Genomic DNA, 23946 nt, shown 5'->3' on the forward strand with positions numbered 1-23946 from the left:
AAAAAAAAAAAAAAAAAAGATATTCAGCACAAAATCCAGTATGTATAGCACCTTTTTAATCGTTACTATTTTGGGATACATTTTGCTAATTCCTCTATGTGAGCAATCAAGGCTGATAGTCCTCTAATTACTGTAAGACCAAACAGACATTTTATACCCAAAACTAAACTGGAAATCTTCTCAGTATCTCTTCTTGCCTCTCTATTCTCTACCTTGGTCAATGCGACCCTGTCTACAACAGGAAGGGTTTTATACAAGAAGGAAACTCACAGGTGCTTTGAAAACTCACAGGAGGGTATCCAGCTCAGATGAAGGAGGTGAGAGAAGGCATCATAGGAGAAGCGACAGGAGTGGAAGGGGGAGAAGGGATCGCACAGGTGCAGACAGTGGAAGGTTGTATAATTGCAGTGCATTAAGGGAACTCCACAAGGCCCGCAAGGCTGATAAATAAAGTGGGAGAGGAGGGGACACAAGGGGCAGCGCAGGCTTAATGATGAGGGACGAGTGGGGGACAGGGCGTCTTGTACTTTCAACAAAATGTCAAGACATTAAAGGATGTTTTTATTTTGGTTCAGAAATATCACTCGGGCAGCAGGATGGGGCGAACCTGGAGACAGGGAAACCATTTCGGGAATTTTACGAGGAAGCAGGTGGGAGAAGGGACAAATCAACAGAGAGCTGGAGTGGAGGCTGGACAGGGGTGTGTGCGTCTTGGGTAGGCTACTAAAGAGGGGGACTAACATGCTGAGGAAGGCAGGGCTTGTGACCAAGGGTTGGTGAGGGATGGCTGCTTTCCGGGCTGAGAGAGGCCTTTTCCTGCTGTATTTCAACTTTGTGTGAGGCCCCAGACCCCAGCCACTTTGCAGAATCTGGAAGATGGGTCAACATGTTACTTATCTCAAAGTATTACATCATGACCCCACATGACAGAAACAGATTTTCTAAAATATGTGTTGGATGTTCTTTCCCGGACATAGAATATATACCTGTATGTGAAAAGGGTCAGATATTTTTCACAACTATCTGCTCTAGATACATTAAGCCTCTAGCACGTACAATTGTCGTCAATGCCACATGAATTTGATACCCACTGATGAAATAAGTACTGTGTAGTCTACCCTAGTGCTGTTTTGCAAAAGGACCAGAGGAAAAATGTTGGAAAAATAAATCGGCCACTAATACTGGCCCTGCTTGTCTTTGGCAGATTTTTTTTTTTAACTTTTTAGTTATAGGATAATTTTATCTGAAGTGCTTGACAAATCCTGGGTATAAAGAAATAAGACTTCCATGGAAAAATGGTTATTCAGGTCCTCTATTTTTTTAATTCCATTAGTTGGTTTTTTGGTGTTGAGTTGTAAAAGTTCTTTGTATTTTTTATTATATTTACCCCTTATTGGATATAACATTTGCAAGTATCTTCTCCCATTAAATAGGTTGCCTTTTTGTTTTGTTGATGGTTTCCTTTGCTATGCAAAACTTTTTATTTTGGGATAGTCCCAATAGTTTAATTTTGCTTTTGTTTCCCTTGCCTCGGGAGACATACCTAGGAAAAATGTCACTATGGCCAATGTCAGAGAAATTACTGTTTATGTTTTTGTCTAGGATTTTTATGGTTTCAGGTTCCACATGTGGGTCCATTTTGAGTTTATTTTTGTGTTTCATTCTTTTGCATGTAGCTGTCCAGTTTCCCCACTACCATTTGTCGAAAAGACTGTCTTTTTCCCACTGTATATTCTTGCCTCCTACGCCATAGGTTAATTGACCATAAAAGCATGGGTTTATTTCTGGGCTCTCTGTTCTGTTCCACTGATCTATGTGTCTGTGTTTGTGCCAGTACCATACTGTTTTGATGACTACAGCTTTGCAGTAAATCTTGAAATCTGGGATTGTGATACCTCCAGCTTTGTTCTTTTTCAAGAATGCTTTGGCTCTTTGGTTTTTTTTGTTGTTGTTGTTATTGTTTGTTTGTTTTTGTAGTTCCATACAAATTTTAGGATTACTTGTTTCAGGTCTGTGACAAATGCTGGTACTTTGATAGGGATGGCACTAAATCTACAGATTGCTTTGAGAAGACATACATATGGCCAAAAGACACATGAAAATATGCTCACCATCACAAATCATTGAGGAAATACAAATTAAAACCACAATGAAATATCACTTTATACCTGTCAGGATGGAGAAAATACAAAAGACAAGAAATACCAAGTGTTGGCGAGGATGTGGAGAAACAGGAACCCTTGTGCACTACCGGTGAGAATGCAAACTGGTGCAGCCGCTATGGAACACAGTATGGAGAGTCCTCAAAAAATTAAAAATAGAATTACTACATGATCCAGAATAGAATTACTACATGAGCCAGTAATTGCACTACTGGGTATCTACCCAAAGAAAATGAAAATACTAATTCGAAAAGATACATGTGCCTACGTTTATTGAAGCATTATTTACAATAGCAAGATATGGAAGCAGCCCAAGAGTCCACTGATAGATGAAGATGTGACACACACACACACACACACACGCACGCACGCACACACAGGAATATTATTCATGCATAAAAAAGAATGAAATCTTACTATTTGCAACAACTTACATGGACCTGGAGGGTATTATGTTAAGTGCAATAAGTCAGAGGAAGAAAAATACCCTGTGATTTCACTCAAGTGGAATTTAAGAAACAAAAGAAGAAAAAAAGAGACAAAAAAACAGACTTGTAAACAAAGAGAACTAACTGGTGGTTGCCAAAGAGAGGTGGGTGGGGGGTGTGTGTGAAATCGATAAAGGGCATTAAAAGTCCACTTCTGATGAGCGCAGAGAAATGTATAGAATTGTTGAATCGTTACAGTGCACACCTGAAACTACTATAACACTATATGTTAATTATACTTGAATAAAAAATTTAAATAAGGCTTCTACCTCTTAAGGAAAGATAAGGTTAAGATAAAGATAAGGTCATAGATCTAAAGGTTGCTTTTTTTTTTTCTCTAGAATTGAGTTAAAATATTTTCTGTATAGTTAGAAAACGCTGGTTACATACACTGGCTTGGCTTTGGCACACTCTCTCCTGAAAACAGTCCTTGCCTGCAGGGATGAGAAAGAGAAAGCCATGCGTACTTTGGTTTCTGCAACATGGCGACATCCTTAAAACCAGAAATGACATGTGCAAGGAGACTAAAGACCCAGGAAAAAATGTGCTTCCATCTACCCCTGCTTAAATCTTCCTGAAAATCGTTATCAGAAAGAAAAATGAAAAAAATTAATTCCTTTTGAAAAATGAGCCTTTAACCTATGGATTGGTTCATTTTTAAAAGGAATTAGATTCTGGGCCCACATATCACCCATTCAAGAGATACTGTGTGCTCTCACCTCCCACGAAATATGTCGCTATGACTTCTAAATGGAGGGAGCATTTAACAAGAAGCAACCTAGGGAAGGGAAGTCTAACTCAGACATAAATAATTCATTTATCAGAAATAGGAGTAGTGGTATGAAATGCCAGGAGACTCTTTCATTTGTAGGGAGGCATGTTCTATTTTAAGCCTAGAACAACGCAGTCACCTTTATTCGACAAGCTAATACGAATGGAGGCAACGCTGAAAGGAAGGACAGCTTTTACGGTCTCCTCTGCTAAGGCTATTTCTTTATGCACCTGTTATGGGGATGTGTAAAAGTGACAGAAAAGCAGTTCTTATAAATTTTGTACTACTGAGGTGATTTCCATCACCCCAAAGCTTGAGCACGAGAAATGAAATCATGTCGGTCTAAGAGAGATGACTGGCATGGAGCTTGGAGGGTGCTTTCTCTCGTGGCACCTAACCCCAATCAGGCAGCTCGTACCCCCAGTTATTTCATCCCCATATCCTCCAAGCATTTAGCACAGAGCCATTCACAAAGCAGGGTCTCGGCGAGTCCTGGTGGAACGAATGAACAGACGCAGCTGAGCAGGAAATACTGCCAGATACAGTCTGAAGCCTACTGGTCAGATCATACGAAGAGGAGGTTTTCGCACAGTAGAGACCTGAACTGCTTCATCTGACGATGATCAGAAATTTCTCCCCTTCACTGTCTTGCTTCAAACTCAAAGACCTGTGCTCTGCTCGAGGAGATGGGGAAACGGAACTGCAGAAAAGCCGACTTACTGTAGACCGAAGGAGTCCCAGCTCTCACCACCTAAAGCAGCAGAACTGACCGAAACGTCTAACCCTGGAAATTAACAAAGACCTCAAAGTCTTACATTAAACTTGAAATGCTCATAGGCACATATATTTTGAGAGGATTGTGGTTTTTAATGGATTATTTACCAAGAACCAGAAAGAGGAATAGAACACATAATTAAAATAATAGCTGTAATTATAATTAAATTTTCTAGCACCTCATATGCAGTCAGTCGTATGCTTGGTGTTTTGTGTATTTTACTGTTAACCTTTAGAAATATTAATATAATAGTTTTAGAGAGTAAAACAACAATAATGAAAAGGACTGAAGCTCAGAGTACTCGGGCCCAAAGATTATAAAGCTGATTAAGGAGAACCAAAACTAATGGTCGACTCTTCGGAACTACAAACCCGCAGCTCATTTCCTGATGCCAAGTAACTTCTGTTCAAACAGAATTATGTCGCTTAAAGACAGATCCATCAATCACATCTATAATTACGGTCTAATGAGCAGAGAGGATATCTTAACCCCAAATGCCTGAATACATGGCTTGTGTTTGGCCAAGAAAACAATCAGGCGGCACTCCTGAGCGGAGGTAAAGGGCCATCTGTTGCCCCAGGTCATGCTCCTAAAACAGAGGTAGGAATGCTGCCGTGGTACCCCTGGAAATGCCATATCTCACTGTCAAGACTAAAAACGCAAGCAGGTATCTAGCACAATGGCTGTATGCTCCAGTAACCAAACCCGCACCGCACTCGGTGAACCACGGACGGTATCAGAAGGGGTTGCCACAGGACACATCCGAATATGCCTGAGCGAGCAGGGCCATGGCGATACGCCTCGAGAACAGGTCTTGGGGTGAGCCAAGTTTGAAAGGAATCCTCGCGAAGGATACGGTTTTTAAAAGGCAGCCTGTAAAAAGCCATCAAAGCCAATACTCAAAGGGCTGTCTATGTTAAAGCCAGCCTCTGTGGTTAGCAATGTTAGTCACACGTCCCACACGCCCTGGAAAACAGTCACCATCACACCGAGAGTTTCACTGCAGGAACTCGCCACATGTGAATTCAGACAGTACTGCCCACAGGGTACGATACGTGTCTGGTTTCTACCTATAGCCCCTCTTGCCCCTCAATATCCTGCACAAAAAAATACTTTGGGTGTTAACGTGATCTAGTCTTTCCTATAGCTTTCTGTGCCTCTTTGCTCTCTACAGATGTTGATGGAATATATCAAACTGATGGATATAGTATTGTAGAGCTCTCCTATATGCTTGCGCGGAAAACACAAATTTCTTCCGATACCATCGATGTATTAGAGATCAATGTAAGCATAATGTGGAATTTACATGTGTTGATGCACAATTTTGTCCCAGAAACTCTGAGTGAATGTAGAAAACGCGTCGCCATGGGAATACACAAAACCCACACAGCTATACACCCGAGAAGCCCCACGGTCCACACCTGTCCACACCTGCTGCGGCTACTCCCTAATTTTGAGGAGCTTACCTTCCACTTCACAGTAACTGCCAAGTTGCCATGCTTCCAACGGCCACCCGGGGTGGGAGGTGTCCTCCACTCTGCTTAATTTTCCTCTCTCCTCTCAACTGATTATCCTCCCTATTCTTTGTTCTTTTTCAAAATTTTCATCTTTTTCTCTTTTTCTTTCTCTTGCACACAGAGCGGCAGGCACGTGAGTAGGAGCAGAGGTAACGTGCACGCCCTTCCCCAAGCAAATTTCAGGTGTTTTTCAAGATAAACTGGTGCATTTATTATAATTTTACATATTTCTTAACCACTTAACATGGACTAGATACAACTGGGCTATTTTTTTTTAAAATAGGTCTTTACCGGGGCGCCTGGGTGGCTCAGTCGTTAAGCGTCTGCCTTCGGCTCAGGGCGTGATCCCGGCGATCTGGGATCGAGCCCCACATCAGGCTCCTCTGTTGGGAGCCTGCTTCTTCCTCTCCCACTCCCCCTGCTTGTGTTCCCTCTCTCACTGGCTGTCTCTCTCTGTCAAATTAATAAATAAAATCTTTTAAAAAAAAATAGGTCTTTACCATTTTCTGTGCATGCATCGCCGATGAAGTTTTGAGTGCTGAGCTCAAATTTCACTGTCTTGTTACTTGGCGGTTTTAGATTTTGCAGAACGGAAGTGTTTTTAGGAAAGCCTATGCCAAACTATAGCAGAATGGACTGCATGTTGAAATTTATCAGGGGTGACTTTTTGGTATTGAAGCTTCAGGATTCTTCCTCAGTGTTTCAGGCTAGTTCGTAATTTAGGTTAAATATATTAGCTTGGATTGTCTCAAATTATGACCCTTGGTGTGAAATTCACTAGAACTTTAAACAGTGTCATCTGGACAGCGATGGCCAGGGCCGAAAGATAACCATCCAGTTTAATTTAGGTCCCTTTCCTTTTTTGTTTAGAAAGTTCTGAAATATTCTGTCGAAGTCAATTTATATATTAATGCTTTCACCATTGAATCTGATCAGTAACATTTACTGAATTATTAGCAAACAGCATGCTTTCCACAGTAACTTTTTTGAGGCTTCTTTGTAGATGGGTGAAAAGAGGGAAAAAAAAAAAGAAGAAGAAAGAAAACCCATATGCAGTCACAATTATCTAGGTCAGATGGTTTTATCTAAACTTATTGACTTAGTTAACCAAATCACACTTGCTGAGAAATTTTTTCCTAAAGAAAAACACAGGCTGGAAATAGCCCGTAATAAATGGGCAAAACACCTCTCTTTGCTACTTCTGAGATGCCAGACTAAACCATGTAAGTAAAAATCGAAATGATAGCATTTAAATCACAGCATTATCCTGGACGAGCTTTGCAGCAAAAGGAAAAAAGCCGGTGTGATCTAGAGATTAGAAATATCTACTAATCCTTTAAAGAATCTGGGTCATCTTAAGCAAGAAAAGCCCTTCCCATTTACTTTCTGAAGAATGTTAGATATTCCGTGGTACCAAATGGATGTGCATTTTCATCCGCTCTCACAGAAACTACTCTACTAACTGGAGAGTGGAGAAGTCGTTAAATGGGTTTCTACGGCTCTTGAATGTGAAGAAAGGTAATGGGTTCTGTACATGGCGAACCTTCTAGGTAATTCAAGTATATTAGTGGAAAACACAATCCCTCCAGAAGACCAAAGCAGCTAATAAGAAAGCCCCTAGCAGAGACCTCAAGCACAGGGGTCAATGAAATTTGCTGAATTTAACAGAAAAAGTAACTCTTTGGGGGTGCTTTTTTTTTTGCCTTTCCCTTTAGCACCCCACCCCCCAAAATGGATCACAGGTCAATTACTTCGTGAGGGGCAATATTCCCCAGCTGGGCCCTCAAGATATGGAAATGCTGAGTCATTCCCCAGGGTTTTCTCTGCAACCATTCTTACCATGGAGACCACCCCTTTTTATTATCCAGAACCTTCGGTGGAAAGACACCTGGTCCCCTTGGAGCAAATTTACGGATCATTTGTTACCAAGGCTTTCTAAGGAAATAGTTCCCTCAGCAAGAGTAGAAAAACAAAAATCCTTGGCAGCCACAGGCCAGCCACCCCTCAACTGGGCCTTACTTGTTCTCGTTGCTTGCGTCATAACGAGGCATTGGGTCCAGGTCATTCCCATTCACGTCACAGCTTGCCAGAGCGTCCTACGGCCGCAGAGGAGAGAGCAAGAGGAGGAGACAGACGTTTAGTAATTAGCCACTAATCTGAAGGCTCATGCATTCTCAAACACATTTCTGCAAGAGGGTAATTAGATTAAATAGTACATTCACGCTTCGGTGGTGTCAGGGTGCCTTGTTCGGTAATCAGCGCTGTTGTATTTTCCTCCTTGAGGTAAAGAAATACTCTCCAGAGACCAAGGAAGAACCCGGACCATTCTTGCCAACACATTTTCCCTCATCTCTGCAACTGACCTCTCACCCAATTCCTCTGAAGAAGTTCCACCATGACCACCTTTTCGGTGAAGTATTCTTGGACTCTCTGGAAGCAAAGTGATTTATTTTCCAGGGAGTCTCTCTCTATTCCTTCCTTCATTTCTGGAGTGCATAAATTCCTTATAATTCGAAGAGTTTTAAAGATAATTCGCAAATAACTGGCAAGCCAATTAAAAATCAGTATTAGAAATTTATTATATTAGGTATCGTGGTATGTCTATCAGGCAATAGTTGTCTGGTTTTACATGTTGTATCTACTGTAAAATTCAGTAAAAAAAAAAAGTCTGTAATTCAGACTTTTTACTAATACCCAATGACCCTCTGTCCCAACCAAAATAATGAACAAAGTTTTATTATAGGTCAAGGCTTCAAAATGAGACAAAGGCATCTCTGAAGCCAAAGCTGGATCTGTGTGCTTTTAAAAGTGATTGTGAAACATCTCCACATTTCTACATTTCTGCCTTTTGATTTTCTAAATTTCCAAAAAGAAATTACTGGCTTAGATCTTTACTCTAATTTGTATCGCAGTAGGTAGGACTAATTTAGAATGTTTTGTATTTTCCGACGCTTTAGGGTCATTCCTGATTTCAGTTTTAGTGAAAGTCAACGCCGTCTTTGTTTTTTAGCTTTGTCAAAGGCTCTTGTTTCTGAAAATAATGTGCACTGCACAGAGTCTGATGTCCGGAGAAATCATGCAAAACACACAGGACATATAAAGGTGGCGGGTAACTCCCTGCTTCTCCTACAATGGTGGCCCCGCAGCCCCCCCATATTGATCACTAAACCATGAACAGTGTGCATCTCTTCCAACTAATTTTATTTGTAAGGAAACGGAGGCCCAAGACAGGCTAAGTCACTTGGCCAAAGGTATGAAACAAACCAGCCTATGGAACCAAGATTGGAACCCAGGCCACGTGCCCCCCCGACCCCATCCAATGTGCTTTTCTCTACACTTCACCAGCTCCGACAACAGGACAACCGAGAAGCAATGGTACTGCTCACCACACAGATATGTTCTAGAGAATTCTCTTTGAAGGGGGAAGAATGAAAAAGGCAAAGAATGTCATCATAATTAGGTTAAAGCTGTCTGCATTTCATCAGATACAATCCTTGCTGGTGGGAGGGGGGGACAGGAACACCCCATAAAAGCCACACTGTGTATGACCAGAAAGACTTCTCTGCTGGGAGAGAGGTTCCCCACAGTTTTGTTCTTTATGTGACCTGGGCTCACTCCCTGTAGCCTTTGGGCCCCAGCTTCTACCCTACCGATGGAGGAGATGGGACAGAAATTTCTTTTCAGCTCTCAAATTCTATGTTGTGAATGCCTGAGTGTGCTTGGAGGCAGGTGGAGAGCAGCCACTTACATGTTTGGTTCAAATGAGAAGGAAATGAATTTGCAGTTCCTTCTCTCTCTCTCTTTTTAACCGTAGGGAAAAATCATCTAATTTAGCGGAAATTGTTTCAATATGTCATTGTAAAAAATTAATTTGTGAAGTTTCTTGGCTGTTTGACACAAAACGGGTGACAGGGTGGAAGACTGTGAGGAAAGACTCAAGTGTGAGGTGACACTGGAGGTTCGTGTGGAGGAAGGTCTTCGTGGGTCAGAAATATGGGTCACTGTGAGCCAGTGGGAGTTTCCGGGGCACCAAGGAAGTGGCTTGGAAGTATCTTATGAGCAAAAACGAAATGGAGTCTCTTCAGGAAAATTAATTTGAGATTCAGTATCATGAAATAAGCGAGACTGAGCAAATCAGAAAGGAACATTGGAGAGAATATGGCAATCTCTCTCTAAATGGTTTCGTGAGAAGCTGGAGCAGTGGGGGGGGGGGGAGGGCTAGAGGAGACATGGAGGTGAGGTGATACTTGGGGTGTCCAGAAACCAAATCTTCCCTTGCTGAGGGTGACAGAGATACAGAGAGAGAGAGAGAGAGAGATCAGATTTCAAGAAGGCATCATATCCCTCTCTCTGAAACTTGGCCTTAAGGAGAAGGTCAGGTCCATTCCGCGTGAGCCCAGGACAACATCCCCCAGGGCTGCGCTGTGTCCACTGAGGCAGCAAGCATGCCAGGATGGCAAGTCCTTTGTGTCGATGGGCAGAGGGAACCGCAGGGCAGGGCCTGCCTCACCCTTCTCTGCCAGCTCAGGGCACAGGGTGGCGGGCTGGGCTTGCTGAAGTTACTCCTTTAATGACCATGAACTGGAATATAGAAGACCAAAGTCTGCAGAATTGGGGTCCTCCCAATTATACAGCTCAGGATTCTCTGTGGGTCCCCTGTGTAAACATGGGGCAGAGCTTCCCACCCTGGCCCGTGACTTTCCTCCGTTAGGGTGAGAGTCCTGCAAAGGGAAGTAGAGCAGACTTCACCATGATTTCGAGCTGCTTGTATTTTCAGGGATAGGAGAGGAAACTTTAAGCAGCTAGAAAATCACCAATTGTAAGATAAACCTTTTTTCAATACCAACATGAAATGTAACTTAGGGACACTCGACACAGCCAAACTTTTGGAATTAAAAGGAATCAGGAAGGAAGAGAAGGGAGTGGGGGGGGGGGAGTGATTGTCATTTAAGTGGCAATGCAGTGATATCAGTGTTCCTGGGTGGAAACTGTTGTCACCAGAAAAGAGGTCTTAGGGGAAGTCGGAAGACATCGGTGTGAGTGGGAGCCACGGGATTTTCTGCTGAGCCCTTGTGGGAATCAGAATTGTATTTGCAGATAATAGGGGATCATTGCAGGCTCTTTAGAACAGAAGAAATATTTTAGAGAGAACACTAAAGTGTCAGGAAACACGAATTTGGAGCTGACAGAGAATGGCATACTGAGAGATAATTACGGCACTCTCAAGCGAACTTAGAAAGGAGAAGCTGGGGCGCCTGGGTGGCGCAGTCGTTAAGCATCTGCCTTCAGCCCAGGGTGTGATCCTGGCGTTCTGGGATCGAGCCCCACATCAGGCTCCTCCGCTATGAGCCTGCTTCTTCCTCTCCCCCTCCCCCTGCTTGTGTTCCCTCTCTCGCTGGCTGTCTCTGTCAAATAAATAAATAAAATCTTAAAGAAAAAAAAAGAAAAAAAAAAAAAAAAAAGAAAGGAGAAGCCAATGGAAGGAATGAGCTTGGAGAGCAGAGTGTGGAGAGATGATGGACACATTGCCAGGCTGCAGATATCACAGTGGTAGACGGGATCCAGAGGCCCAGGGGGCAGAAAGTGACCGCAACGGTCAGTGGGCACTGGGTATCAAAGGCAGGATTTTCAATCAAAGTACTGAGTGTCCGCACTTCCGCTTGCTCTGTGGTCTTGGGCTCACCCTACATCCTCCTGGAGTCCCGGGATCACAGTTCCTTCTTAAGAAAGGGAACTGACTGCTTCCTTGGACTAGGTTGATCTCTCTTGTCCTTTGAAAAAGGAGAGTAAAAAAAAAGAGAGAGAGAGACAGACCAGTAGAGTAAGTTGAGGAAAGTTCTAAGTACGCTTTTCTCCATACGAGAAACAAGAGTGCGTCGCATGGCTGTGTGGAGGGAGAGCGGTCATTATCAGGAGCAGATGGGGCCGGGGGAGTGGTTTCTGCTGCCTTATCGACACCCGCTTTTTGTCATCAGAACATCAAAAGCGCTTGAAAGTTGAAAGCAGTACGTCATGCTCCCTGTACTCAGGGCGTCTTTTTATAAGATGCCAGCGATACGCAGAGCCTACTGTATCCCTTAGCTGCATTTTTCAGTAATGCTGAAATTTGCTGACAATCCTCCCACGAGTCCCCTTATTTCCCAGGAGGGAAGGGGTTCGGACCACCGCACACACTCACATAGTTCTGCATCAGGTCCGGATGGGTTCTCTCAATGCCATCATCCAGGATGGTCACCACGATGTTCTTCCCCGTGTAGCCTCTCTTCCAGGCTCCTTCGATGTTCATGTCTGATTGGCAGGGATGCGTGTTGTCACTGCAGTGCTAAGGAAGGAGGAGGGAGAGTTAGACAGCGCAGATGACTAATAATCAGAAGACGGGACAATCACCTGCTTGGGGAGATAATGGATTACGTGAAGGGAAATGTGGTGGTCGCGCACGGAGCAGAAGCACGGGTCTCTAGCACAATTAACGAGAGAAGGTAGGAAGGGTAGATGTGGGGAAGGCAAGCGGAACAGAAATCTTCTGCCAGCTTTGCCCTGTCCTAATGCCACAGATCCTTTGGAAAAAATAGAGTCCAGTAAATTACATCCCAGCAGCACAATAAGGGATGTATCATTTTATTGTTAGCCCGTATTAATGACACATAAGACTGGGCATTGTAACATTTCACTTATAAACCCAAACTAGGCAACTGAAGAACATGCACTTTATAATTTCTTCACCAGGCACCTGGAAGCCAAGCTTGCCAAAGCTGAGAACTCAGACAGCTTTTGGACAGCGTCAGCCAGAGGGGTGCTACTGTCCGAAACCCACGAACGAGAAAAAGTAACAGTTTTGTCAACCTTCTGCTGAATTAACCGCAGCTGTCCTACCATGATAGGTTGGGGGCAGGCACACTCGGTCAATGGTACTTGGAGAAGGGAAAGAAGAAGGGAACCGAGTGCAGACAGGAATTGTGTGTGAGGGATTCAGAGGGCAGGCTGGAGAAAGCTTGAATCTTAGCTCATTAGGTCTAGTCATTTCATTCCACGATGGCTACAACATATAAACCCAGCAAGAGGGGCGCCTGGGTGGCACAGCGGTTAAGCATCTGCCTTCGGCTCAGGGCGTGATCCTGGTGTTATGGGATCGAGCCCCACATCAGGCTCCTCCGCTATGAGCCTGCTTCTTCCTCTCCCACTCCCCCTGCTTGTGTCCCCTCTCTCGCTGGCTGTCTCTCTCTGTCAAATAAATAAATAAAATCTTAAAAAAAAAAAAACAGCAAGAAACGTGTGAAAGCAGCGGCTCTTCCTGATATACTAGCATTCATCCAACCCACAAAGTGGCCCGCTCCAGGCCCATCTCTTTGAAATATCCCTCTGAGTAGTGTTGTTTCCCAGGTTCTTAAGACTTCACAGAGGAACAAAGGAAAAAAGACGCGCTGTCACATAATGCCGTCGTAACATGGGCCACCCCAGATCTGACCATTCTCCATTGTCTTCCTGCCTTTGTAACAGTTCAGCTCTTCAGGAGGGGGAGAGAATGCTAGCTTTGAAGGCTCTGACCATAATGCAGACCCCCCTGCCACTGACTCACTTTACTGAGCCCCTACTACACGCGGTGGGCAGGCAGGTACGGTTCCTGTCCTAATGAGCCCTCCAAAGGGGAGACACAGGTCATCAACAATGCCATTCAGAGCCCTCCTTGGGTTTTAAAGGAATGAGAGAGGGTGATATGACGGTGAGTGCCGAGGGAGCACTACACACCCGTCTAGGTGGGATGGGAGGTGGAGGCTTTGGTCTCAGGAAGTGAAATCAGAGCTGATGCATGACTGGTGAGAAGGAGCTGCTCTGCTCAAGAGCCTAGAGATCAGTGTCTCTGTAGTGGACACAGTAAAAGGGTAATGTAAGGTGGGCAACAGCTTAGCGCACTGAAGAAAGAGAAAGAACATGGCATATGGCTGAAGCTCAGGGGAACGAGGGAAAGAATGGCCTGGAAGACAGCCAATGAGAAGGGGAAGATAGGTCAGACCATCCAGGGCTTTGCAGGCATGACTGGGCTTTTATTCTCACTACAAACTAAATAAATGGAAACTCATCTCTTTCCAAACTTCATTCAACAAAATCCGGTGCTACCGAGAGACAGATACCGCTAACAGCCTCCGACATGAATTCGTAGATCTAGTCTCCAATGAGACTGCCTTTCGTAGAATGTTATCAACACACTTAAGTAGTTTCCAGGAGTCTAACAAGGGGTGTGCCCATTTTTCACCACAGGTAATACCAATTTCATAGAGAACAGGGGGTTTATATATTTTCTGAACATCTGTTTCTTTCTCACCTTCTTGACTTCTTTCTGGCATCTGAGGCCCTACACACACACACAATGACAACGACCCTAATTCCCCTCTCTCCGCCTCTCCCCACTTTTCCAGGCACAGCTTAGCACCGACACATCTCTTCTCACAAAGACTTATGGCCTTCAGCTGACTCATTGGTCTTTTCCCCATCCCTGAATTCAAGGATACAGACGGAAAGACAGACAGACAGACAGACACACACACACACACACACACACACACTCTGTCCTATACAACCCAACCACTACTTAATAAATTCAGCTGAAGTGCTCTTGACTGTTGAACTGTGTGTGTGAATTTTGTCCCACTGATTGCAAGCCCCACTAAGACTAAGCATTAAACCAAGTCTAACCTCGGATTGTGGTAAATACTGGGCTGACTGATCACAAGCCAGAAGTGAGGGCATAGCCTCAACCTCACTTCCAAGTTCACAACTGCTGTGACGCTCACTGCTCCGACCTCGTCAGAGTTATCTAGCCAGCTAATGCTTGGTTAAAGGACACGATCATGAATGAAATAGTGTAGATTTCCGAAATGGCTAAGTTTTCCAGAAGTCTCCTTCTGGCCAAGAGTGGGCCTCTCCTCACCAAACACTTTAATGAAACACAAAGCAACCTTGACCGGTTTCCGTGTCATTTTCCCTTTCTCAGAACCTGTTCCGACCACCTGTGGCATCGTTTGTGACATGAAGTCATGTTAATGTGGCCAAGACGTGGGCTGGAGGAAGGAAATGCGCAGGAAATGGGGAACCCGCAAATGGGATAACCATCCTGGAGAGGAGGGATGCTGCCTGAAATTGTAATTACGAAAATTGAAGAAAACCAGCCGTCTATGGAAAACACGTGTGTTAAAAGTGAAGCAATTAGGTTTCTTTCTTCCACCTCTGCTTCTCTTGAATCCGACTTGAACAGATTCAGTATTCTTGTACCATCTTTTTTTCTTTTCATCTGCCAACATTGAAGGGGAAGGAGGAGGAATATCCAGTTGATACTTTCATTTGGATAATCTAATATAGCAAGGGGCCAAAAAGTCAAAAGAAAAAGAAATCGGCCTGGGGTGTTTCCTGCAAATGAGTAATAAGGTCAAAGGACCCTTAAATCAGAATCCTAAATTCTAAATGTGATCTTTAGTTTTCTTTCTTTTTTTTTTTTTTTAAACACACATTTCAAGTGGTCTCGGCTTCCAAACATGTTTCTGATGTGGTTGTTCCATACACTCAAGGTATCCAGAGAGCAAAGACTATGGAATAGCCTGATGCCAGTCAACAATGACCAAAGAGGAGAATGAGTTAATCACTTCCTTAACTGCCTCGTTGAAATGGTCTTTAAGCCGGGCTCTATTTACTTGACAGGAATCTATGTTACAGCGTCACCCAAAGGCACAAGGAACATAGAGTAGCCCTGATTTCCTCATAGTCAATCAATGTTGAGAAGATCTCAGCCGGAGCCTGAACTCAAGACTAGTTTCTGGAAAAGTGTTACCACGTATGTAGTGCACAGACCGGTATTCACCCAAGAGGCCAGTCTGACCCTCCCAGCGTAACTGAAGAGAATGCAAACCACACATGTGCACGGCATATGAACATAAATACTTACAGTAAATGTATGCACCTTCGTTCCCGAATAATGTATTGCATTTTCAATGGTGGTCTACGCACAGGTGATTCAATATTTAGAAATGACACAAAATGGAAACCATCTGTAGAAACAATGGTTGCCACCTATGTCTCCCACTTCCTTATCCATAAAAGCTTTTATTCTTTTTTAGGAATGCAATCTGAAAGAGTTTGCTCTGTGGGCTCTAGAAATGGCCTTTTCCGTACCCAGGTTATGAGCTATTCTGCTTAAGAAATAGCACAGAGAACCACAGGGGAAGGGAGGGAAAATTGAACAGAAAGAAATCAGAGAGGGAGATAAACCATGAGAGACTCTGGTCTGCAGGAAACAAACTGAAGGTTACAGAAGGGGGGGGATGGGGTAAGTGGGTGATGGGTCTCAAGGAGGGCACGTGTTGTGATGAGCACTGGGTGTTATATGCAACTAGTGAATCGTTGACACCACATCAAAAACGAATGATGTACTATATGTTGGCTAACTGAACATAAAAATAAAAAAAAACACTCTGGGTGTGTCTGCTTTTCTTATGTCTTCATAAACACATCACCGTGTTTGCTCAATGAAAGAACAGTTTATACTAAAAATAAACACCTTTGTTATGTTCTCACCATCCTTTTCTTGGGGGACAGGTGGGGGACGACTCTCAATGTCACTCCTTTTAAACTTCTCCAAGTTCTGAGGGTCTTCAATGGACTGCCAATGTATATGCTGCCAACACCCACTAACGTTGAAAACATCTATTGTCGTCATCGATATAGCGGCTCCTAAGACCGCATCTCTGAGAACACCGCGTTAGTAAGAATGCAGAATACAAAAAATTCTGTTTAATAGACAAACGCAAAAGCATACCTAGTCAACTTAGTAAAGTATATATATACTTGAAATTCTTTGTAGAATCTGGAGTCCAAAAGACATAAGAAATTGAAAGAAAAACAAACAAAAAACCCAGAATCCATACTCCCTTAGGAGAAATAGAGCTGACACCTACAAGCTTCTTACCATGGCCAAGCTTTGGACTAATCACTTTATGTGGTCTAGCTCCATGTAAGACTCAGAACAACTATTTGAAGGAGGTACTTTTATCATCTGCTTTTAACGGGAAAACAAACAAACAACCCCCCCCAAAGAAAAAACCCTGAGGCTTAATCAGCTTTAGTAACCTTCCAGAGTTCACACAGTTAGTCACTATTAAAATTAGGATTCAAAAGGAAGCAGTCTGACGCCAGACCAGAGGGTTATGGAAACTCTTCTGTTAAAAGTTAAAACAGAAGGGGCTTAGAGGAAGACATAACATATGCAAATTCAGGAGTGGGTAAGGAGTACCAGTAAAGAAATTCAAATCACAAATCTCACTTGCCTAAGCACTGTGATCAGTGCATTCAAGGGATAAGGTAGAACACAGCTGAGTAAGACTTTAAGGACCTAATTTTTCCTAATTCCACTTATTCCAACACATCTTTCAGGAAATTGCAAAGTTTCTATTTTCATAGTTGCAATGACAGAGAGCTCACTTCTTTACTAAATAACCAAAGACGTGCTGGTAAATCAATTTTTTAAAGATTTCATTCATTCATTCATTCATTCATTCATTCATTCATTCATTCATTCATTCACAGGGAGAGAGAAAGAGAATCCAAAGCAGACTCTGCACTGAATGCAGAGCCCGGACGTGGGGCTCCATCTCATGACCCTGAGCTCATGACCCGAGCCAAAATCAAGAACCTGAGGCTCAACTGACTGAGCCACCCAGGTCCCCTCAAGTGATTAAAAAAAAAAAAAGAAAAGAAAATTTCCTTGGGTGACCTGGCTGCCTCACTGGAAGAGCATATGACCTTGATCTTGGGGCCCCACAGTGGATGTAGAGATTACTAAAAAAAAATAAATAAATAAAAATAAACTTTAAAAAAATCCCTTATTTGTAGTGTTTGCCAATTTCCATGGCGTAAATACTCATATCATGGTGAGTTTTAAACTATCGCACGCCACAAAATTCCTGAATCTGTAACAGTAAGTTCTTATGAGCTCTCAGAAAGCAGATCCAAAACAGGAAGTGGCTCACTCCACTATTAGCCTTGCTCCATTTAAGATGAAGCTGTCCCTTCCAATGGATCGGACATCTGCTTCTCAGTACTTGGGAACTACTGGTAAGCACCTAGGCTTAGTTGTCCCTGTCACAGTTTCGGACAATCATTTTACTTCTTCTTGCATCTATTTGGAAAAGACCTTTCTTTAACTTTTCTTCCTCAAGGCTACCTAGAGATATCGGACTTTGGACTTTTATGAGGCCATAAACTGATGGCCTCTTCTTGGGATACCTGAAATAGAGATTCTATGACTCCAAAACGAAGGACGATTTCATAGATTTTTGAAAATCTCAGCTTAGCTAGGGAAGTCCAAGATATTACTATTCTATTTATGAGTTGATTTGATGGACTTGAAATCCTTTATCATCACACACATGGGGGGAAAAAAAAAGATGCCCCTGGTCGAAACAGATCTAACATCCAATTATTCAACAATGATTATTCAATTTGTAGATTTTCCAGAAATTCCAAGGAAGCCCAGTATATTTCAACAGCATGAAACTCAGCATAGCAACTAACTACTATAGCTGGGGGAATCAGAAAAGTTAAATCCCGCCTCTGCTACTTTCCAGTTACATGACTTTGTTAAATTCCCTACATTCTTAAAACCTGATCTACAGTTTGAGTGCAGAGAATTGCCATAAAGATTAAAGAAGATAAAGTATATAAGAAATGGCTGCTGTGATTACAATCCTGTTGTTGATGAGAGTACAGTCATAGGAGGCATCAGCCTACCCACTAGTTTAGAAAAGAACACTAATTAGAGAGAGAGAGAGATTACTACAAAATAATATAACGGTTTTTTTCATTGTCTGGCAAGGTAGGTCAGACAAATTTAAAAGGGCAATTGATCCTTCGTAAGGATAGTTGGGATGACCTGAATATTTTACATCTGTGGCTGTGGGTCTAGAGACTAGGGATGAGGTGTGGGAGTAGAGAACAGTGTCCAAGTATTCTCTGTTACATTGGTCAGATGGCCTCCTACGAATCATCACACCTTTTTTTTAACTCCACACATTTATACCAGTATTCCAACCCTTCCAGAACCATGATTCATATCTACTATAACATAATTTTGATAGAGGATCATTTCTCAGTTACAAAATCTCAAGGATGTCGCATATAATACCAAAGAAATATCAGAAAACAGTGGACGTGAGAAGAAGAAAGGCTGTGGGGTTTAAAACATACCCAGACAGAGGAAAATGAGAAGAAATCCAGTTCCTAAAATTCTCCTTGTAAGTGAGGATCAAGAAATTGAGGCAGTATAGTTCAACCAATCTTTGACAAGGGAGCAAAGGCACAACAGTGGACTTGAGAGACTAATGGTGCTGGAACAGCTGGACGTGCACGTGAAAAAAGTCCATCTAGACACAGACCTCACATCCTTCACAACAATTCACTCAAATTGGAACCGAGACCTAAACGTAAAACGCAAAACTAAAATTCCTGAAGATAACACAGGAGAAAAGCTAGATGACCTTGGGTACGACAATGCCTTTTTAGACACGACAAAGGCACAATCCATGAAAGAAATAACTGAAAAGTTGAACTTCATTAAAATTAAAAACTTCTGCTCTGTGAAAGATAGTACCAAGACACTGAGAAGATGAGCCACCGACTAGAATATTTGCAGAAGCTATATCTAATAAAGAACACGTCCAAAATATACAAAGAACTCTTAAACTCAACAATAAAGAAACAAACAATCTTATTAAAAAATGGGTATTAAGGAGGGCACGTATTGCATGGAGCACTGGGTGTTATACACAAACAATGAATCATGGAACACTACATCAAAAACTAAGGATGTACTCTATGGTGACTAATATAATAATAATAAAAAATTTAAAAATTAAAAAAAATGGGCCAAAGACCTTGAGAGACACCTCACTAAAGAAGAGGTACAGAGGGCAAATAAGCGTATGAAAAGATGTTCCACGTCCTTGGTCAGGAGAAAAATGCAAATAAAAATGAGATACACCCCACATACCCATTAGAACGGCCAAAATCCAGAAAACTGATACTATCAAATGCTGGCGAGGATATGGAGCAATAGGAACTCTCATTCATCCGTGGTAGGAACACAAAATGCAGCCACTTTGGCAGACAGTTAGGCCATGTCTTACACAACGAAACAGGCTCTTGCCGTACAAGTCCATTCCATGGCCTGATGTGAAACCATCCCCCTGACCTCTTCCTCATCCTATTCTACCAACTACTGTTTTCCAACCCAACCCCACTCCTACCCCAAGGCTTTGATACTTGCTATTCTCTGACACTTCCTCAGGCATCCACACGGTTCCCTCTCTGATGTTCAACTATCACTTCCTGAGAGAGGCCATCCCTGATCCATCTATCTGAAATACCATTCTATGTCACTCTCTACCCTTGACTCTGATTTCATTTTCTTCCTAGCACTCCTGACTACTATATCATATGTCAACTGGTCTCTTTATCACATGTCTCCCATACCGGGTGATAAGCTCCATGAAGACAGTCACCTTGCCTTGTTCATTTCTGTATCCACAGAGTCTAACACAGAGTAGAAATTCAGTCACTGGATGTCAACTGAATGAACATTTGGTTTTAAGAAGTCACAGTGGGTCGTACAGGACATGAAGGAACGCATGGAGACTAATGAACTGGGAGACAGCTCTACTGAGGGAGAGAGGACAGTGGTGTAGATTAGTGGGAACAGGAGAAACTACAGTATGTGACACATAGTAGGGCATCCCGAATATTTGTTGTTAGTAACAGTGAGTGAGTTGGTGAGAGAGAGAGAAGAATCATCAGACATGGGGCTTGGACTACACAGCAAGTGGTAGGACCACTTACTGAGAAAAGCAACACGGGAAGAAGTTTGGGTGGAGAATGAAAATTTAGAAATTTTAGAAATATGGAAATTACAGTGACATCCAACTAGGAGTAGCCTGTAACAACTGGATATGTGGATCTCAAGTTTCTTTCTGCTCAGATCCACGAGCGAATTCTTCCTACAATTTTCCCATCTCAAATCTTGTTCATGCCTATAAAACACGAACATCTTTGCCCCTCACGTCCGCTCCACAATCTGGCAGTGAACACAGGGCCTCGTGCCACTTTTTACCTCAAAGTTAAAAAAAATGCCTAAGGGCAGCATGTACTGTGTACATGTGATGGCCTTAGCACAATTTGGGGTCATTATCAGAGGTGTCTGAAGCTAAAATGGACACAATAGCCACCACTCCCTACACCTCTGGCACTCGGAATTCCTCCCCTCAAGCTATGAGGTTATTCCTTCCCCCCTTGATTTCCGGCTGGCCTGCTGACTTGCTTTGGCCCCTAGGAAGGTAATAGAAGTGACAGAGCTCCAGTCCCACCCCTCCCACGCTCTTTCTCTTGTCATCCTTCCCAGTGGCCATGCGAACAAGCGAAGGTGGCCTGTTATGAGTGACCACATGGAAGAGATAAAAGCTGTCCCAGCAAAAGCCACGTTAGACTCGAGAGCCCCCAGTGGACCCAGAATGGCTCGCGGAGGTATTAGTGACCCCACATGAAACCAGAGAGTGCCTCAGCTGAGCCCAGCCCCAACGGAGGACGGGCAGAATCATAAGTCTAATAAACAGCTGTGTTTTTAAACCACGAAGTTTTTTTTTTTTTTAAGATTTTTTATTTATTTATTCGACAGAGAGAGACAGCCAGCGAGAGAGGGAACACAAGCAGGGGGAGTGGGAGAGGAAGAAGCAGGCTCATAGCGGAAGAGCCTGATGTGGGACTCGATCCCGTAACACCGGGATCACGCCCTGAGCCGAAGGCAGACGATTAACCGCTGTGCCACCCAGGCGCCCCCTAAACCACGAAGTTTTGACAGTGGTTTTTAGACAGCAAAAGCTAACTAACGTATGAGGTTATCAGTCCTCATATGAGGGAAGTAGGCCAAACCCGGAAAGTTAGGAAAAAATCAGAGCACTCAGTTTGCAAAACTCATGTGGAAGAGAAGGGTTGTCCGTGTAATCGGGGAGGAACAGCCGCGAGGATACGTAAATGTATCACTTATGGGATTCTAACTCGAATTCTGGGATTGCTGTACATTTGTTCGAACCTTCCCTTCAGAAAGCCCAGCACTTCCCTGCTCCCCCTATTCAGCGCTCACACCAGCAATCTCTGATTATATATGGGTCTTATTTTCACAATGAAATGACAAGACTCTTGAAGGACTGTATTCTGTGTCTTTAGAACCTCTAGAATTACAGTAAAAATACTCAATAATTTATAAGTCGATATTTACTGAAGAGAGAAGGCAGAAGTGAACTCTGGGTAAAATGCTCTAGAAGATAATCTACAGAGTTAAGACATGTTATGCAGGTAGCAGGGAATAGAAAAGGTTGAAGTGGGATCTAGACACCTTTGTCTTTCACACACGGGCTCCTAATAGGTCACACCTGCTGATTCAACTTGGCCAATGAGAAAATTTGAGAAACAGCAGAGGAAATGTGTGGGGACTGAAGGCTTCACAAGAAATTATAGGAGAAGAGAAGAGGACATTCATCTGGGGGTGCTGATTATGTAAATGGGCCACTGATGATGTTCAGTAGTCCTGGCAGAAGAACTCAGAAGAGACAGAACACAGGGACAGACATGCGATTATCCCCACAGACCTGGCCGGAGAGGAGCTCTGGGCGCTGGTCTGTTTCCTTCGGACCGACACATGGCACAACGGAAGTAAATACTTCCCGACTCTTCTTGGGTTTTTAGTCAAAGGCTCAATTTTAATATTGTTTTCCCCTCTGGTCATGTAGTAAATTCTGCCATGAGTTGAGGAAAAACTCAGTTGTATTAAATGACTTTCTTCCTGGCTGACTGTGAATCAAGAACCTAGGACTCGTAATACACTACTCTTTCCCCAAATGGCACAATTAGTAAATCAGTAATTTGTGTTTGCTTAAGGATGATCTCAATTAAAATGTTTTCCCTAAGCGCCTATAAAGCCAAGAAACAATTCCTATATTGGAGCTCATGAAAATGAATTTTAGAAGCAATGGAGTTGCATTATTTAATAAGTATGCAAACATCAATAAGAAGCAAGGCTCATTCTTTTCTAAAAAGTAATTTCTTTGTTTATGATGTGTACGAAATTCTGCCGGCATAGAACTCTTCACCCTCTTGGTCTCTATGCACAAATCTGGCTCAGAAACTCCGGTTTACTTTGTTCCACCAAGATCCCAGGAAGAGGACCTAAGAGATTGCAGGGCTTTTCCCCCCAGAAATGACTGGAATGTAGTATGGTTTGGAAAAGCATAACCAACGGACTTCAGAACTCAAGCGCCCCACCCCTTTTATCTTTTCAAAATCACGAAAGAAATGTTGAGGAAAAACAGAACACAATTATTTCTAATATAGGAGACATTTAAGGTCAAGGAGGAAGAAGCGGAATATCACGTGAAGATATTTAAATACAACCTTACTAATAGGTCATGGCTCTTCATTCATATTACTTCACGAATGGCAACATTGTCATGAAAAATAATGGTAGAGGCAGCTATTTTTAAGGTGAGAGAAAAAAATCCTTTTTTCAATTGAAAAATGAAGAACAGGGATAATGTATACAAGATCCCCCCCAAGCCCTCCGTCGTTCTATACTGAGGTTTGACCACATCATCAGTTTCTCTTAAATAGATGTGTGGATGTATGGGAGGACAAAGGACGGGCAGACAGGAAAACAAATAGATAATACACACAAGTAACCTTCCAAGTCCTACCACGCTTTGACGTCTCTCAAACTTTTAATGAAGGATGTGCCCCTTTCCAGGACTCCACAGAACTTTGGAACAGTAAAAGCTACTTTAACTTCACTAAGCTCCCCGAATTCCCATAGATTAGACGATCCCAAAGAATGTTTTTCAATCAAGACCAAGTCACCAAAATGATACGTATGTAGAAAGAAAAGGATAAAGAAGAACAGAAGAGGAAGAGAGAATTGAGCCCACACAACAGTGAAGCCACGCGTATTCAAGTGATGTCTAGAACTATTACGTAAGCTCCTCCCCTTCCAGGGTAAAAACCCCTTGAACTTTCCTGACAAAACACAAGCTTAACTTATTAAAATTTAACACACAGACCAGCAGAAGTTCGGTCTTAAACATTAACAGTGGTTCATTGCCCTAATTTTTGTCTCAAGAAAAGGCACTGAAGTAGATACCGTTAAAGGACA

The 23946-nt window shown here is 42.8% G+C and overlaps 1 protein-coding gene across 2 annotated transcripts in view; it reads right to left on the reverse strand.

Moving 5' to 3' along the window:
• The window catches only part of PCSK5 (proprotein convertase subtilisin/kexin type 5), a 456163-nt gene that overhangs the window by 324868 nt on the left and 107349 nt on the right, over nucleotides 1-23946 (reverse strand). For both annotated transcript variants that reach the window (XM_008691034.2, XM_040620237.1), the window contains exons 4-5: nucleotides 11893-12036; nucleotides 7734-7810 (exon numbers count right to left, since the gene is read on the reverse strand). In XM_008691034.2, coding sequence (XP_008689256.2) covers nucleotides 7734-7810; nucleotides 11893-12036 — 221 coding nt within the window. The remainder of the gene's footprint in view (nucleotides 1-7733; nucleotides 7811-11892; nucleotides 12037-23946) is intronic.

Source organism: Ursus maritimus, unplaced genomic scaffold, assembly GCF_017311325.1.
Source record: "Ursus maritimus isolate PB19 unplaced genomic scaffold, ASM1731132v1 scaffold_34, whole genome shotgun sequence".
Lineage (NCBI taxonomy): Eukaryota > Metazoa > Chordata > Mammalia > Carnivora > Ursidae > Ursus > Ursus maritimus.